The sequence below is a fragment of the Protopterus annectens genome, chromosome 2.part0 (genome assembly GCF_019279795.1).
Source record: "Protopterus annectens isolate FY-2018-M chromosome 2.part0, PAN1.0, whole genome shotgun sequence".
NCBI lineage: Eukaryota > Metazoa > Chordata > Ceratodontiformes > Protopteridae > Protopterus > Protopterus annectens.
This window is the reverse complement of record NC_056728.1, coordinates 842,449,314-842,464,231: the sequence shown is the minus strand read 5'-3', so window position 1 is coordinate 842,464,231 and position 14,918 is coordinate 842,449,314. Positions and strand designations below refer to the sequence as shown.

The 14,918-nt window shown below is 44.2% G+C and overlaps 1 protein-coding gene across 5 annotated transcripts in view; it reads right to left on the bottom strand.

Annotated features, from left to right (window-relative positions):
- USO1 (USO1 vesicle transport factor) overlaps positions 1–14,918 on the bottom strand; it is a 1,866,649-nt gene that overhangs the window by 739,387 nt on the left and 1,112,344 nt on the right. For all 5 annotated transcript variants that reach the window (XM_044061107.1, XM_044061108.1, XM_044061110.1 and 2 more), the window contains one exon: positions 9,608–9,718. In XM_044061107.1, the coding sequence (XP_043917042.1) occupies positions 9,608–9,718 (111 nt within the window). The remainder of the gene's footprint in view (positions 1–9,607; positions 9,719–14,918) is intronic.

Genomic DNA, 14,918 nt, shown 5'->3' with positions numbered 1-14,918 from the left:
GGCCTTGAGGGGGGCTGGAAAGGTCCAATGTTTCGAGGGGCAATGCCTACTGAATCTTGGAGTCTGCACTTGTAAGAAATCTTTCACTGTCTTCATAGACTTAGCTTTTTCTTCCATCTTTTTTAGAACCTCTTCTGCTTTGGTGCCAAACAGATTGTCCTTATTCAAAGGAGCATATAGTAATTCTGATATGACATGCTCTGGCAAGGTCTGCTCCCTTAAGCCATGCATGCCTTCTCAATACAGAACCAGTGACTGCTGCCCTGCAAGATGCTTCTAGGGCGTCAAACCCACATTGCAAGGTATGCTTGCTGACTTGGCTAGCAGAATGCATACACTCCTGTAATTCTTTATTTTCTGCACAGTCTGTAAATGTAGATAATTTTTTCTTAAATAAGTTCCATAATATGTTGCTGGTATTTCAGCATGTGAAACTGGCAATTCAATGCCCTAATGGTGAGAGTTGCAGAGGTGTATACTTTTTTACTCCATCTGTCTAAAGCTCGGGAATCCCTGTCCGAAGGGGTGGGATTCTTAGCTGTAGTGGCTTTTATTCCTTTAGGCCCTTGGGAAATGACCTCTGTGTCAGCAGAAGGATTTTTTGAAAAGAAATTTGTGAGAGTCAGGGACTCTGTAGTACCTGTCTGGCTTCCTTGGAGCAGGGGGTAAAGTATCAGGAGTTAGACTGGATTCCATAAAGACATCCCCCACAACATCCAAAACAGGAGGGATAGGTAAAGATCTATGTTGTGGCAAATCTAAAAACTCTCTTGAGTCTCTTTTTGGACTGAGGATAATCCTGGCATTCCCAGTGGAAATGCTATCTTAAAGTATGTAGGGTTTCACCAAAAAACAATCCTCTGGAGGGAAAGCAGAGGGAATGGATTCCTCTGCATTTGAGTCCTCGTAAGCAGATAAAGGCATGTCTTCATATTCCGAAACCTCAGAGTCGTCAGACTACTGGTCAGTTAAAGCTGCTGAGGACAGGTCTCTTTTCTTCTTAGCAGGGGAAGGCCGGCTTCCCCTAATCACCATGATCAGGTCTTCTGCCATTTTAAGCATTTGAGATTGTGGCAAGGAAGCAGGTGCTTGAGTTTGGGTTGTAGGGTTTTTAGGCGTAGCTCTTACTCTTGGCTTTAGAAACTCAGTAGTTTTAGACAGAATTAAAGACGTGAAAGAAGTCACCTGTTTGTGTTGAATATCAGTAATGCGAAGAACTTTCTTGGAAGCCGGTGCCTGCACAGCAGCTCCGGACCCATCCAAGGTAGAGACATCCGCGGGTTCCGTAGTCAAAGAAGAGTGTTGCGGCATACCAGACTCTGAACGGGTCTCGGTAGTGGCCTGAGAATCCATCGAAGTGGGCATCAGGGGCTGCAAAAGCACCTCACTGAGTACAGGTGAAGTGGCGACTAGCTTAACGGAAGCATCATTGGCAGTTTTGGACCTGTGCGGTCTGTATCTTTATCCTTACAATTTTTCAGAAGATCGGTAGTCGGATGGCTTACCGAAGCCATTTCGGAATACAGAGATCAAGAGTGAAAGCATATCGCGACAATAAGGGCCCGACAATGAAGAGTTCAGGCATTGAACAAAGCACAAAACCGACAGCGAGGTACGTTGTGGTCTAGGCCTAAACAGGTGACGCAGCAAGAATGGAAATCTCGGTGTGGTATTTGCTTTCCAGAGGCGAGACAATTGTTAGCTTTTTCTGACATTGGTTAGAGCAAGAAAAAAGGATCCCCAACGGGGTACTTAGCTTTAGAAGACTTCAGGATGATTCAATTCGGAAACGAAAACTCAGGTAGCGGCCGACTGGCACTTGTGTGAACTGCTTCTGCTTCGGGCTCCTCAGCAAGAAAGACCGATGTAATGGTGTCGATGCCTGTTTTTATACCCCTGATGACCTGACATTAGTCCTGGAGCGACAGCAACTGACGCAGAAATACTAAGTCTTTGGTATTCGGGGTGACTGAGGGCTACCTGCAGGCAGATAACCCAAGTGTGATGACTGCAAAAGTGAAACACGAAGAACATCACCCATTTTAGAAAGGCTTTGCATAATCTAGAAAGGAAGATAGGACCGACGTCCAAATTAAAGTTAAATATAGCTGCCAACTGGAGCTTAATCATAGAAAAACTTGCCCCTTGCTGAAAAAGGCCAAAAAGGAAGGAAAAAATATCGGCAAGCGGAGCTGAAAAGGGATCTATGCACCTCTGACGAGCTCAAAAAAAGAACCTCTTCCACTTACTGGAATAAACCTTTTTTTGTAGTGGGCTTCTGGAAGGCCAAAATTATGTCTTTCACTGGTGAAAGCAAATATGTCTGGCTGACGATTACCAGAACTGGAGATACCCAGTTGTCAGTCTCAAGGACTTTAGATCGGGAGGGAGTAGTCCCCATGGATGGGAGATAAGATCCTAAACTGGCTCTAATATCCAAAGTGGATACATCAGATGAGACCACAGGAGGGGGAACCAAGTCTGTCAAGGGCAAAAGGGGGCAACAAGGATGAGTTGAGCCTTCAGGCATTGGGCTTTCTGTAGCACTCTGGGAATAAGGGACGTTGGAGGATAAGCATAGAGGAGACCTGGCGGCCAATCGTAAATCACAGCATCCCTGGTGGACTCCCCTGGAGGGGGGATCAGGGCAAAGAATCTGATGCACTTGAAATTGGCTAGGGACGCAAACAAGTCACAGCACAGAAATCCAGACCGACAGAAGATCTGATCTGCCACTGACTTTCAGGGACCACTCGTGGGGACTCAGAATGGTCCTGCTCAACTTGTCTGCTAAAACGTTGGAATTGCCGGGAATACGCATTGCAAGAAGAAAGTGGCCAGAGTCCATCTCCCATTCCCACACTCTCATGGCCTCTCTGTACAGAGGGTAAATAATGTTCCCCCTTGTTTGTTGATATACCAGACCACAGCCATGTTGTCTGTCTGAATTGCCACTGTTCCAAGTGGGAGAAAGCTTGAAAGGCTTGCAACATTAGTAGTACCGCTCTCATCTCGAGGACACTGATGTGCAACTTGGTCTCTGACAGGGACCACGTGCCTTGGACCATCCTTCCCTGGAAATGCCCCCCCACCCGGTCACTGTGGCTTGGGGTTGCGGTAGGCAGAAGGGTCTCTCCAGCAGGAAATCCCTTGTCTGGACTTACCAGGTCAGGTGATGTTTGCAGATTTGAGAGATTTAACCTAAGGCTGACATGGGGTGAAGACAAGACGACCACTGCACCGTCAGAGTCCACTGGAGGACCCACATGTGAAACCTGGCAAGGGGGCTAACTGAATGGCTGCTGCCATCGACTAGAGTACTGCAGGATGAGATGGGCAGGGGCACTGTCTCGATCCAGAAGAGAGAAGACTTGTTCCTGTATTGTTTGACTCAAGTATGCAAATATGGTTATGGCCAAGTTCGAGACTGATTACATATATACATACACATGATTTTTTTAAATCAAATGTAGTTAAATATTTTTGATATATTGATGACTTAATTTTCTTGCGTAATGGGGGTCTTAATGATGTTGAAAGTTTTGTTCAAGATATACAGGTAAATAACTTTGGTTTAGAATACGATAGAATCCAGATGGGTAAACAGATAGTATACTTGGATATAAATTTGCTATTTAACACAGGTGAACAAATCTGTACTAATATTCATAGGAAGTTTGAGAACATATTTTTATATGGTAGCAGTTGTCATCCCCCACATGTAATTTCTATGTTACCATATAATGAATTTTTACGCATAGAAAAATTATGTAGCTTGCAGATGGATTTATACGAAGAAACATGTAAAATGCAAGAGATGTTATTAAAAGGGGATACAACAGAGATAGGGTTATAAATTCTGGATGTAAAGTGTTAAGTAAATGTTATGGAATAGTACCTGTAGAAGAAGATGATTGCAATAACTTTTGTGGTAAGAAATATGTAACGACCCCATACACAAGTAAAGGTAGGCAAGGTAAAGAAATTTATTTTGTGACCGCATATAATTTGACTGAACAAATTGTTAAGGAAGTTAAAGATTACTGGCCTATGTTAAGGAATAAAAATTTGGTGAAGATACTGCATAATAATGTGAGGATATCATATAAAAGAGGAAGAAATCTTGCAGATATGGTGGTACATACAAATTTTATTCCACCAAACGTCTCATTGTATAGTAATATATCTTTAAATAAGAGAACATTTATTTGTAATAAGTGTTCTATTTGTAAATATATAGTAAAGAATTTTAAAGTTATTAATGGAATTAGATTTTATCCAGATGGGATTTATAACTGTAACACTAAAGGGATTGCTTATATGTTAAGGTGTAGCTGTAAGTTATTGTCTGTGGGAAAAACGGGTAGATCTCTTAGAAAACGCTTACAGGAACACATTAGAAACATTAAAAATATGAGGTTGGATAGTCCTTTGGGTGCACATTTTAAAAATTTTCATGCAGCTAATCCAGACTGCTTAAGGGCAACTATTTTAGAACAACTTAGCCTTTCTATTGGGGAATGCATTGATATTAAGGATAAATTAATGCAGAAGGAAACATTGTTTATTTTAAAGTATAACACCTTAGAGCCTTGCGGCTTAAATAAGGAATGTAATTGGAAGTGTGTTATTAAATAATTAAGTGTTAATTATTTAATTAAGTTTGTTGTTTAAATAAACTAATGTTTGGTGTTTGTTACTCTCTGAAGGCTATTTCTAAGCTGAAGCACTAAGTGTATTAATAAATCTGCTGTCTTGTCCGTGAGTGGTTGTTTTTATTTTTTTACTTGGTAGTTTTATTGTTCCTGAATCGTGGTTTTTCTGCACTGTGAAAGGGCTGCAGTCTCCGACACTGTGCTGAGAATCATACCTATGAACTCTAGTCTCTGATATGGGAGTAGGTGAAATTTTGGAAAGCTGACAGTTATGCCAAAAGCTTGAAAGAGATTCAGGGTGAAATCCATTGCTAGGGAGAGGCAATGCTTTGTGGGAGCCATAAGGAGCCAATCATCCAGGTACGGAAAGACCTGAAATCCCTGCAGCCAGAGAAGAGCTGCAACTACTGCCATTACACTTGGTGAATACCCGGGGGGGCTGAGGTGAGACCGAAGGGCAGGGCTCTGAACTGATAACGATTGGCCCCTAGCCAGAAGCACAGGAATCTCCTGGAGTGTCTGTCTATTTTGATGCGATAGTACACATCCTTGAGATCTACTGAGCACATCCAATCATCCTTGCGTAGAAACAGCAGAATGGACTAAACAGTGACCATCTGAAACTTCGACTTCTTGACTGACAAATGTAGTTGGCTGAGGTCCAGAATGGGACACAGGTCTCCTGTTCTTTTTGGCACTAAAAAAAAAGTACTGGTTTGTGAGTCTGCCTTCACTGGATCCTGTTAACGGAGAATTTCTGGGTTACTAAAAAAAAAGCAAAAGTAAGTCCCAGATCCCTGTTGTCCTGTTGGGACCTTTTGGATGGCCCATTTTTAAAGAAGGTCTTGCACCTCTAGGACAGCTGACTTCCTTTGGCAGGGTGGAACATCACAGGGAGTGACTTCTGTAATGGAGGGGGATGTTCGAAGGGAATGAAGTAACCCCTGGACATGATGTTTAGCACCCACTGGTCTGAGGTCATGGTTGCCCAGGCCAGTTAGTGCAGACATACATGATCCCCAATTGCCTCCAGGGCAGGGAAGTCAGGCAGTGCTTCAGGAAAACTGCTGGGGTTTCTCCAAGAAAGGTTCTCAAAAGCCCTGATTCTGTGGATACCCCTCTGCCCCTACAGCTGCACCTGCCATTGAACCCCCTTCCCCGGGCAGAAGAGGAGGATTTTTGCTGAGCATCCTGGAAGGAAGACTGTGTCTTGCAGAACCACAGCTTCTTACTACCCCCCTCTGTGTCTTAGAGAAGGACCGTTGGGGAGTAGAAAACTTTATCCTGACTGCTGACAAGGTGTAAACCTCCTGCTCACTGTGGGTAAATGTATCCTTGACTGAGGGACCAAAGAGAGGACTCATCGAATGGGACATTTATAAAAGATGCCTTAAAGTTGTCCGTAAACCAGCAAAGGTGAAGCTAGGCATGGTGGCTTATGGCAATGCCTGTACCCACTGCTTGAGAGATGGCTTCTACAGAGTCTGCGATGAACCTCATCAATGCATTTGCTAGGGAAGTGACAGTGGGTAGCATCGGAGAAACCAACTTTAGGGTCTCTGGAGGCAGCAACTCAGTAAAGGAATAGGAACGCTCCAAAACCAAATTCGTCTGTAACCAGGTGAAATGTCCCATATAGTTTGCAGCTCTCAGCCCGAACTGGCCAAGGTGTACACGTGCTTCTGAAATCGGTCTCATGCCCTAGACTCCTTGTTAGGGGGATGGACTGAGGAGCTCTGTTCTTCCTGGTGGCAGTGGCAACCACAACAGCATCCACCAGAACTCTCTTACTCCAAAAGGCATGTCTGTAGGGAGGGCTAAGAAACTTATTGGCCCTCTTGGGCACTGGTTCAACTGTGTCTGGCTCCTTCCACACCCTGCTGGCCATAAGATTGACTAACTCGTCCACAGGGGGAGAGACCCAGGAAGTAGATGGGCTCACCCTGAACGCCTTTAGGATCACGGACTCCTTGAAGGACGTGGTTGGGGAAGACCAACCATCTCTTTGCTTAAGGATTTCCAGGATGTCGCCAAAGGACATCTCATGAGGAGGAAGTCTGGGGGATCCATCCCCTTCTTTGAACTCTGTGTCATCCATCAGAGACTCCCGAGGGGAGTCTAGATGCCTCCTCTTACACAACCTCTTCCAAGGAGGGTCCTCCACTGTGGGCACCGGGAAGACTCTGAGAAGGAAGAGGCTCCTATGAAGGCAATCCGAGGGAGGGGACTGACCCCAGACCAAAGAAGCAGGCTCGCCTCCTAAAATGGAATCAGGTAACGTAGGGTTCTGGGCCAAAGAGGAGGTTGCCGACCAAGCGGAGACAGTCTTCTCTACTGGCTGAAAGGCGGAGAGACTGGACGATGTTCCACTTCCCCCTCCCCACCGGTTGCAGTCGAGAGGGGCAGGAGGGGAGAGCCTGGCACACTATCAACATCCCCGGATGATATTGGGCCTGAGCTATAAAGGCAGAAGCCTCCAAGGGGAGGGAACAATCAGATAACTCCGGACCAGAATCCTCCCCTACAGTGGCCTCCATGGATCTCTCGGGCACGAGCCAAAGTCGACCCAGTGGGCAAATGGGCCGACCCAGCCAGAGAACCAGGAAGTATGGGAGTAGGGGTACTACCTGACGCCACCTGCCTTGCCTTTGGCAAACTCTGACCCTGGGGCACCAAACTCAGAGGAGTTGGGTGGGAGGAGAGGAGGGTAGGAGTGGGTGAATAGCCCCTTGGCACATGGCTAGAGGATGGGAGCAGACCCAGTTTCATCTGGGCTTTCAGGAAACTCCTTGTTTGGTCCATATCTGAAGGGAGCAGACTTCTGGTGAACCGAGAAGAAACCGTGGAATGCCCCTAGTGAGTCAACAGCCTGCAATCCCTGGAAGAGGACCTGATAGGCCCCTTAGGATCTGAAGACTTGGGGGGGGGTGGAAGGCTATTATAACTATCAGATCCAACAGGACCATCGGGCCTAAAGGACCAGCTGGATCTGATCCTGCCAGGTACCCTACCAACAGATCCAACGAACTCATTGGAGCCAAGGGGACCTCAAACCACCATCTGGATCCGCTGACCTGCCCACCTGGGAGGAATTCGACCTGGCCAAGATAGCTGAGATTTTCAGAGCTGAAGTGCCCAGAGCCAAAGCCCCTAAGGCTGGGCTCAGATCTAGAGCACTGGGGGGAATTCGACCTGGCCGAGATAGCTGAGATTTTCAGAGCTGAAGTGCCCAGAGCCAAAGCCCCTAAGGCTGGGCTCAGATCTAGAGCACTTGGATCCGAGAGCCTAGGTCATTTCGGTGTTGGATCCCATGAGGAAGAGTGCTTCCTATTGGGTTACAAGGGAACTTTAGAGGGAGACCCCGAAACCAAGGGGCCTCAGAAGCTAGCCCCTTAAGAAGTAACTTATTCCTACACTCTAGGAGAGCCCGGGGATTGAAGCCAGCACAAATATCACATTCAATCTCCAAACGGGGCTCTCCTAGACAGCAGACACACTCCTCTTGCATGTCAGCAGAAGCAAGCTTGCAACTGCATAAGGAACAGCACCTAAAACCCGAAGATGTATTAGCCTTAAGAAGCGCACACACACACACACAAGCACATGCACACGCACACACACATGCACACACACACACACACACACACACACACACACACACACACACACACACACACACACATGCACACATACACGCACATCACTCTCACAAAAAAGAAGGAGAGGGGGAAGATGAAACAGGAAAAAGGGCGGGGAGAAGACCCCAACGCCAGAGAAAACTAACCAGGGGGAGGGGGGAACTATATTAAAACTACAGAATACTGCAGAAACTAGACTAAAAAGTAAGCTAAGGAAAAGAAGGGAGCCAGAAAGGGACAGAAAAAAAACAGAAAATTTGCCTTATCTGAATTTAGAGCTCGAGCTGCTTAGGAAGACAACCATCCATGTTCTCTGCAAATGAGATCCAAGGATCTTGGGCAACAGGAAGTAAGGGAAGGGGAGGAGCTCAAGATTAGGAGCTGCCACTCACTTTTGCTGGCTCAGATCTGAGGTTGGATCCTAGACTCATCTGTGATCAATAATGACACAGATAGCATCAGATTAAAGGTGTTATTGCTTATTAGGTACATGTTATTTGTGGTTTCTCTGAAAGCACTGTGTATTTTATGTGAAATGTGGGTTGGGAACAGTAGTCACAAACTGAATGATAACGGAGGTGTCTAGAAAACTGAGGGTGGGGGTGAAGTAGGGCAGAACTCAGCAGTTAAGCTTTTGGTTGGAGGTCTACTTACCAAACACCACCTGTGTTGAAAGATCTGCAATGGCTTTAATCACATCCAAGCTGTTTAAGATTCTTAAGATAATTTTCTGAGACCCCACAAAATTTGGATCCTGTATATAAAAAAGGGCTGCTGGTATATTATTTCCTAGTAAGGCCTCTTAGGTCATCACATGAAGGCTGCTGCTAGTGTCAAGAACTCACCTGAAAACACCTGGCAGGTTTTCAATACATACTTGGATTCCCTCTTCTAGAAATATTGTACCTTCAATGATTCAGGTGATTAATTCCAGGTACCTTCTCTACAGAAGTCTATTTAAATCCATGCAAATGCTCAATTTTTGCATTCGGTAATTTTTTTTAACATGAAAACTGCTTTAGTTAGCTATAATACACACACATACCTGTAAGACACTAAACACCTAAGCAAGTTAAACAAATAAACTGTGCCCTCACATAAGATGAAGCTGGTGCATTACTGGGCTGATTCTGTTTGTTTTCCTATAGATCCACAGAAAAATGATGCAAGCCATTCAAACCCCTACCAAGCATATCTCCTTTCAACTTACAAACAGTTGCACTAAAAGATGCAACAACTCCAAACCATTTCTCTCCAAAGTACCAGAACCAGAAGTTCATACGGTTTCATTCAGATTTCATCAGGAAAGGATACAAATGGAACATTGGCTTGATTGTGTAAAAAGTGCATGACTGCAATGGGACAATTACTTAACCATGTGCATAGCAGCATTAACAGGCCAACTCTGGTCTGCACTTTACTTCCCTGCAAATAAGAGGAGAAAGGAGCCGTTAGTATAACATCACTGAAAAATGTATTATCATTAATAACTGTTACATCAAGTAATACAAGATGCATGCACACTTTTGTCAATTCATTTAGAGCACTACAGTCACTGCTAGCAATACAGCAATGGATGCACCAGCTGCAACTTAATGAGCTTCTCTCCTGACAGCCACACAACTGCAACGTTCAATGCTCACACAGAAAGTATCACTTTCTCCCAAACATCTGACAGCCTTCAACAGGACATACATCCCAGCTAGAGGGAAAGGAGTCATTCTGGGAAAAATGGCTGTAACTTTTTTTGTGGTCAGAACGTGGCAATGACTATAAGAGTATGACTACTGAACTTGATTACAGAAAATGACAGAAATGTCAAGAAAATACAAACAGAAATCAAATGCAGTCATTAATTTAAACAAATATAAAAATAGTGCTTATTACAAAGCAAATAATGGACTGACTAACTGCTTTTTAGAAATGTTTTCATTAGTAATTCAACTAATAGATGTGGGTGTGCATTAGTGATAGGACAGCATGCCAACCCTTTTCAACAGTATTTGCAACCAGGTATGAAGCAGGCCTGCACACATGCATGTAAAGATAACATATGGTGCACATAGCTTATCTTAGTGACAGCCCTGCATTACATCAATTAATTTTATTTATTCCTCTTGACATGTAATCACACTGACAATCTGTACAAAAAACAGACATAAAACATTTCTGAACACCTGTAGAAAGGTACAAAAAATGTGCTAGCATACCACATTGCTCACCTCCAACTCTTTCACACCAAAATGGAGAGAATCCTTCTGAGGAAAAAAGAAACCATAAAGAGAAACTAAAAAATGAAGAGCTAATAAAAGATATTCCTCCTCACGCAGTAACCTGTTAAATAACCTGGGAAAGAGACAGCTAACCAGCTGACCAAGCTGCTTTCAAGCTGTAGCACTATGGTAATTACGACTTAAAACTTGGCTACATTCCTCAGTGTGTCTAAGTCAGTAGGCAGTCCTGAGTAACAGCTGCAATTAGATGGCTGAGTAGAAATCAACACTGGCTGCAAGACAGGTCAGCCATATCCAGTGAAATACGAGCTTTTATCAAAGTGGTCAAATAAAAGAAGGGAAACATGTTGCTAGTACGGCTATCCATCAAGTAAACAGTGTCAAACAAACAAGAAAATTTCTAGGTTTGAAGAACTCCTGAGTGCAGTGGCCTGCCAGGCTGATACGACCTGTTTGGAAATAGACTTCCCATGACTATAATTAGCAAAGTAAAAACAGATGGTTGCCCAAGCATACAAGAGGGTGTGCAACCTAATTAATATTTCAAAATCAGTATGACATTAGCTTGACAAACCGGGAATCATACAGTTTAGACCCTACTGGAAGAATAGGCATATAAAATAAATATCTGGTTAAAGGTGAAGTTTAAAGCTGATTAGTTAAAAATTCAGTCTCAGTGGTGCTAATTTTTGAACCACTAACAACTGTGTCTGTGTCATGGCGCAACAGGTAATACACTTACTTTTGTGATGCAAGACAAGAACACCATATGTTTAACTCCTAGTCCAGGTAGATAAATTGCTGATAACACAGTGCAGCATTAGTGATGCTGTATTCCTCCTGTGTGTGTGGTCCTTCGGATGAGAAATGAAGCGAAGGTCCCATCCACTTCAGTTGAAGACAGCTCAGGTGGATGTAAAAGATCCCTCACCACCTTTCAAAAATAGTAGGGGAAGTTATCAAACGCTCTGGCCAAATTTTTCCTAATAGTACAAATACTAATCAAACCCAGAGCTGTTGTACATGCTCCACTTAAAGAAATCCCAATCCCTCCGAGCTACATGCTCTAGGGAGCTAAACCTTGTCACCACAATAAACAGAACATGCTGGAGGGATAGAATCCTGTCCCAGAGACTTCCCATACTCTGGAACAGACTACCTATCTATGTCAAACAGAGCTCCTCATTAGCACTCTTCAAGAAAAATCTTGATGATTGGATGGGAAATGGGAATTTCACCCCGGGGATCACTTCTGTGGCTCTGCTCAACAGGGGCACAGGAAAATAATTTTCTTGGGTGACGAAAGCCAGGGTACATTTTTTGGCTAGGCATGTATGGGCCCTAGGGCCGATAGCCTAGTACCTACCTATGAACCATCTCTGGTCTCTCCTGTGGGACTAACAAGGTCAGCAAAGGACATGTACAAATAAAAATAAAGTCAGTGTACACATTCTGCTTAACTTTGAAAAATAACATGCATAAATAAGTCCTCATATCACTTAATTTGAGCACAATGTATTATCAAAGTACAGAGATTTGCTGAAAAATGAAGTTATGTACTCACCATAATGTTCTGTGTTGTTCATTTTCATTTTTCCTCAACTGATGGGTTCAGATCCAATCCCTCGGATCAGACTCGGCCGTTGCTAAAGCTTGTGGCAACCAAAAACTCTCAAGCTTCTCCTTTATCCACAATGCACCAACCCCAGTTACCTCATACCTTATCTGCTGATATAACAGAAAGCAAAAGATGAAATTACTATGGAGAAGATATCTCTGGAGATACGCATATAATAAAGACAAATAAGTCCATACACACTCGATCTTCCAGAAGCCTTTAGGATAGGGGTTGGTGGGAGGGGAGATGAGGAAGAATGAAAATGGACAATACAGATGGAACACTATGGTGAGTACATAACTTCTTTATCTGATTATGTCAATTTTCATTATATCCTCAACTGATGGGACAGAGTCCCCAGCCACCTAATTCTCAGGGTGGAATCAAGGAAGGATACTCCTGAGCTCCACAGAACCACATGATGCCCTTCTTCTGTTGGTCAGATCTAATTTATAATCTGTAATAAAGGTATGGGGGAGTAGCCCAAGTAGCTGCTGTGCAAACATCATTAACGGACATTCTGGACTGAAACACTGAGGAAGTTACCATGGATCTAGTAGAATGAGCGCAAACTGTTTTCATCAAAGTGATGGCTCTCTCACACATCTGAGTGATTCTTATCTGGTAGGACACAGACCGATGAAGAATTAACAACTGGGAAGCTAGCATCCACTGAAGAATTCTCATGTAAAATCTGGCTAGCAGCACTAATGTTATTGCAGCTGTCACTGATGCCAGGGCTTGCCTGAAGGACCAGATGGGCCTAAATCGCGGCATTGCAGACTATCTTTTTGACTTGTGACCTTAATGCATGAACTCCTGATAGTGGCAGTGATCCAATGGCAGTTTTCGTATTGAGAATTGCTTCTATAAACTCTAGGCTCTAGGCAGGTTGTAGATGAGATTTCACGTACTTTATGGTGATCTCCAGAAGAGAACAAGTCTGGAGAACCTGGTTCTTTGCCAGTATGAGTTGATGCCTGGTTGGAGTGGATATGAGTCAGTCATCTAAGTATGGAAACACTTAGAATACCTGCAGTCTGAGATGAGCTGCTACTACTGCCATGCATTTGGTAAACACCCTGGGGCTGTGGTGAGTCCAAAGGGCAGTACTCTCAACTGGTAATGACTGGCTCCCAGCCAAAAGTGTAAATACCTTCTGGATCATCTGTTCCTCTTTATATGACAGTACGCTTCTTGAAGGTCTATTTAGCACATCCAGTCATCCTTGCCCAAAAGAAGGAGAATGGACCGAACCATGATCATCCAAAATTTGGTTCTTTAAACTGTCTTGTTTAGTTTGGTGAGATCCAGAACTGGTCTCCAGTCCTCTGTCTTCTTTGGCATGAAAAAGAATCTTGAGTAAGTTCTGGATTCTATTTGGTTTAGCGGGATCCTTAAGCTTTTGTGTTTAATTGCTGCTTGTTCCCTCTGACTGACTGGAACATCAGGGATTTTTCTTGAGATTGGAGGTGGAAGGGAAAAGAGTATTATATATCCTCTGGAAATAATCCTCTGCACCCAAGTATCTTTTGTTATATCTACCCAGGCTCTCTGATGCAGGGATAATCATCCCCTGGACTGCCTTCAGAGGGGGTCCAATTGGGCCTCTTTCAGGAGCGCTAGCAGGGTTTGTCCAAATTTGAATATCTGGAACTCTGATTCTATGGGTCAACTCTGCCACGTGGATGGCGATGTCCATTAGAGTTCCTCCTCTGCCTCTGGGGGAACATCCTCCAAGTGTGTCCTGGAAAGGACCTTGAGACCTTTTGAACCACATTTTCTGACCACCTTGCTGATTCCTGGAAAAGGTTTGTTGAGGGGTCAAAAAATGCATGCCCATAGCAGACAGGGTCTTTTCATCCTTCTCACACCTGGATGGAGTGTTCTTTAGCTTGGAGCCAAATTAGGATGTTCCGTCAAATGAGGCATTGATGAAAGAGGACTTGAAGGGCTTCGCAAACTCACAAAGGCACATTGAGGCATGTATCCTTATTGGAATGCCTGAACCTGCTGCCCTTGAGGCTCCCTCTGCTATGTTTTTCAGATCAACCTCATGGAAGAATTGGATAAAGATTGATGGGTAGTCAGCTGGGAGGTTAAAGAGACCTGAACTTACTACAAAACAGCACCAGAGAGGGTATTTGATAACTCCTTAATCAAATCCCTCTATAATCTTGTAAAATGTCCTAAGTAGTTGAGACACCTCAGCACAAAAGTGGATGAGGCATATACATGCTTCCCAAACCTGTCCATCACCCGTGACTTCCTGTTGGGGAGATGCACAGTGGAAATTTCTTTACCTACTCCTTCTTGGTGGCCGCTGCAATGACCATGGCATCAACAGGAGCCAATTAACTCCAAAACTGCCTGTCCACAGGTGGTGCCATAATCCTGTCCTGTCTCAGAGTAATGGGTTCTATGGTGTCTGGATCATTCCACGCCTGCCGTGATATCAAGTCAATGAGATAATTAGTGTGTAGAGTCACCCAGGAGGCAGAGGGTCCACTACCAAAAGCCTCTAAGCTAGGTGAACAGATTCCTCAGATGTCCAGCCACCTCTCTGTTTAAGGATTTCTAGGATGTCTCCAAAGGAGACATCTTCAAGAGGGGACCATGAGGACCGTTCACCCTCATCGAAATTTGTGTCTTCAGTGTTAAAGTCCTCTGGGGAGTCAACATGCTTCCTTTCTGCATGTTCTCTTCTTAGGAACCTCCTCGGGTGGATGTTCCGGGGAGGTATCAGAAGAGGAAGTGACAATTCCCTGGAAAG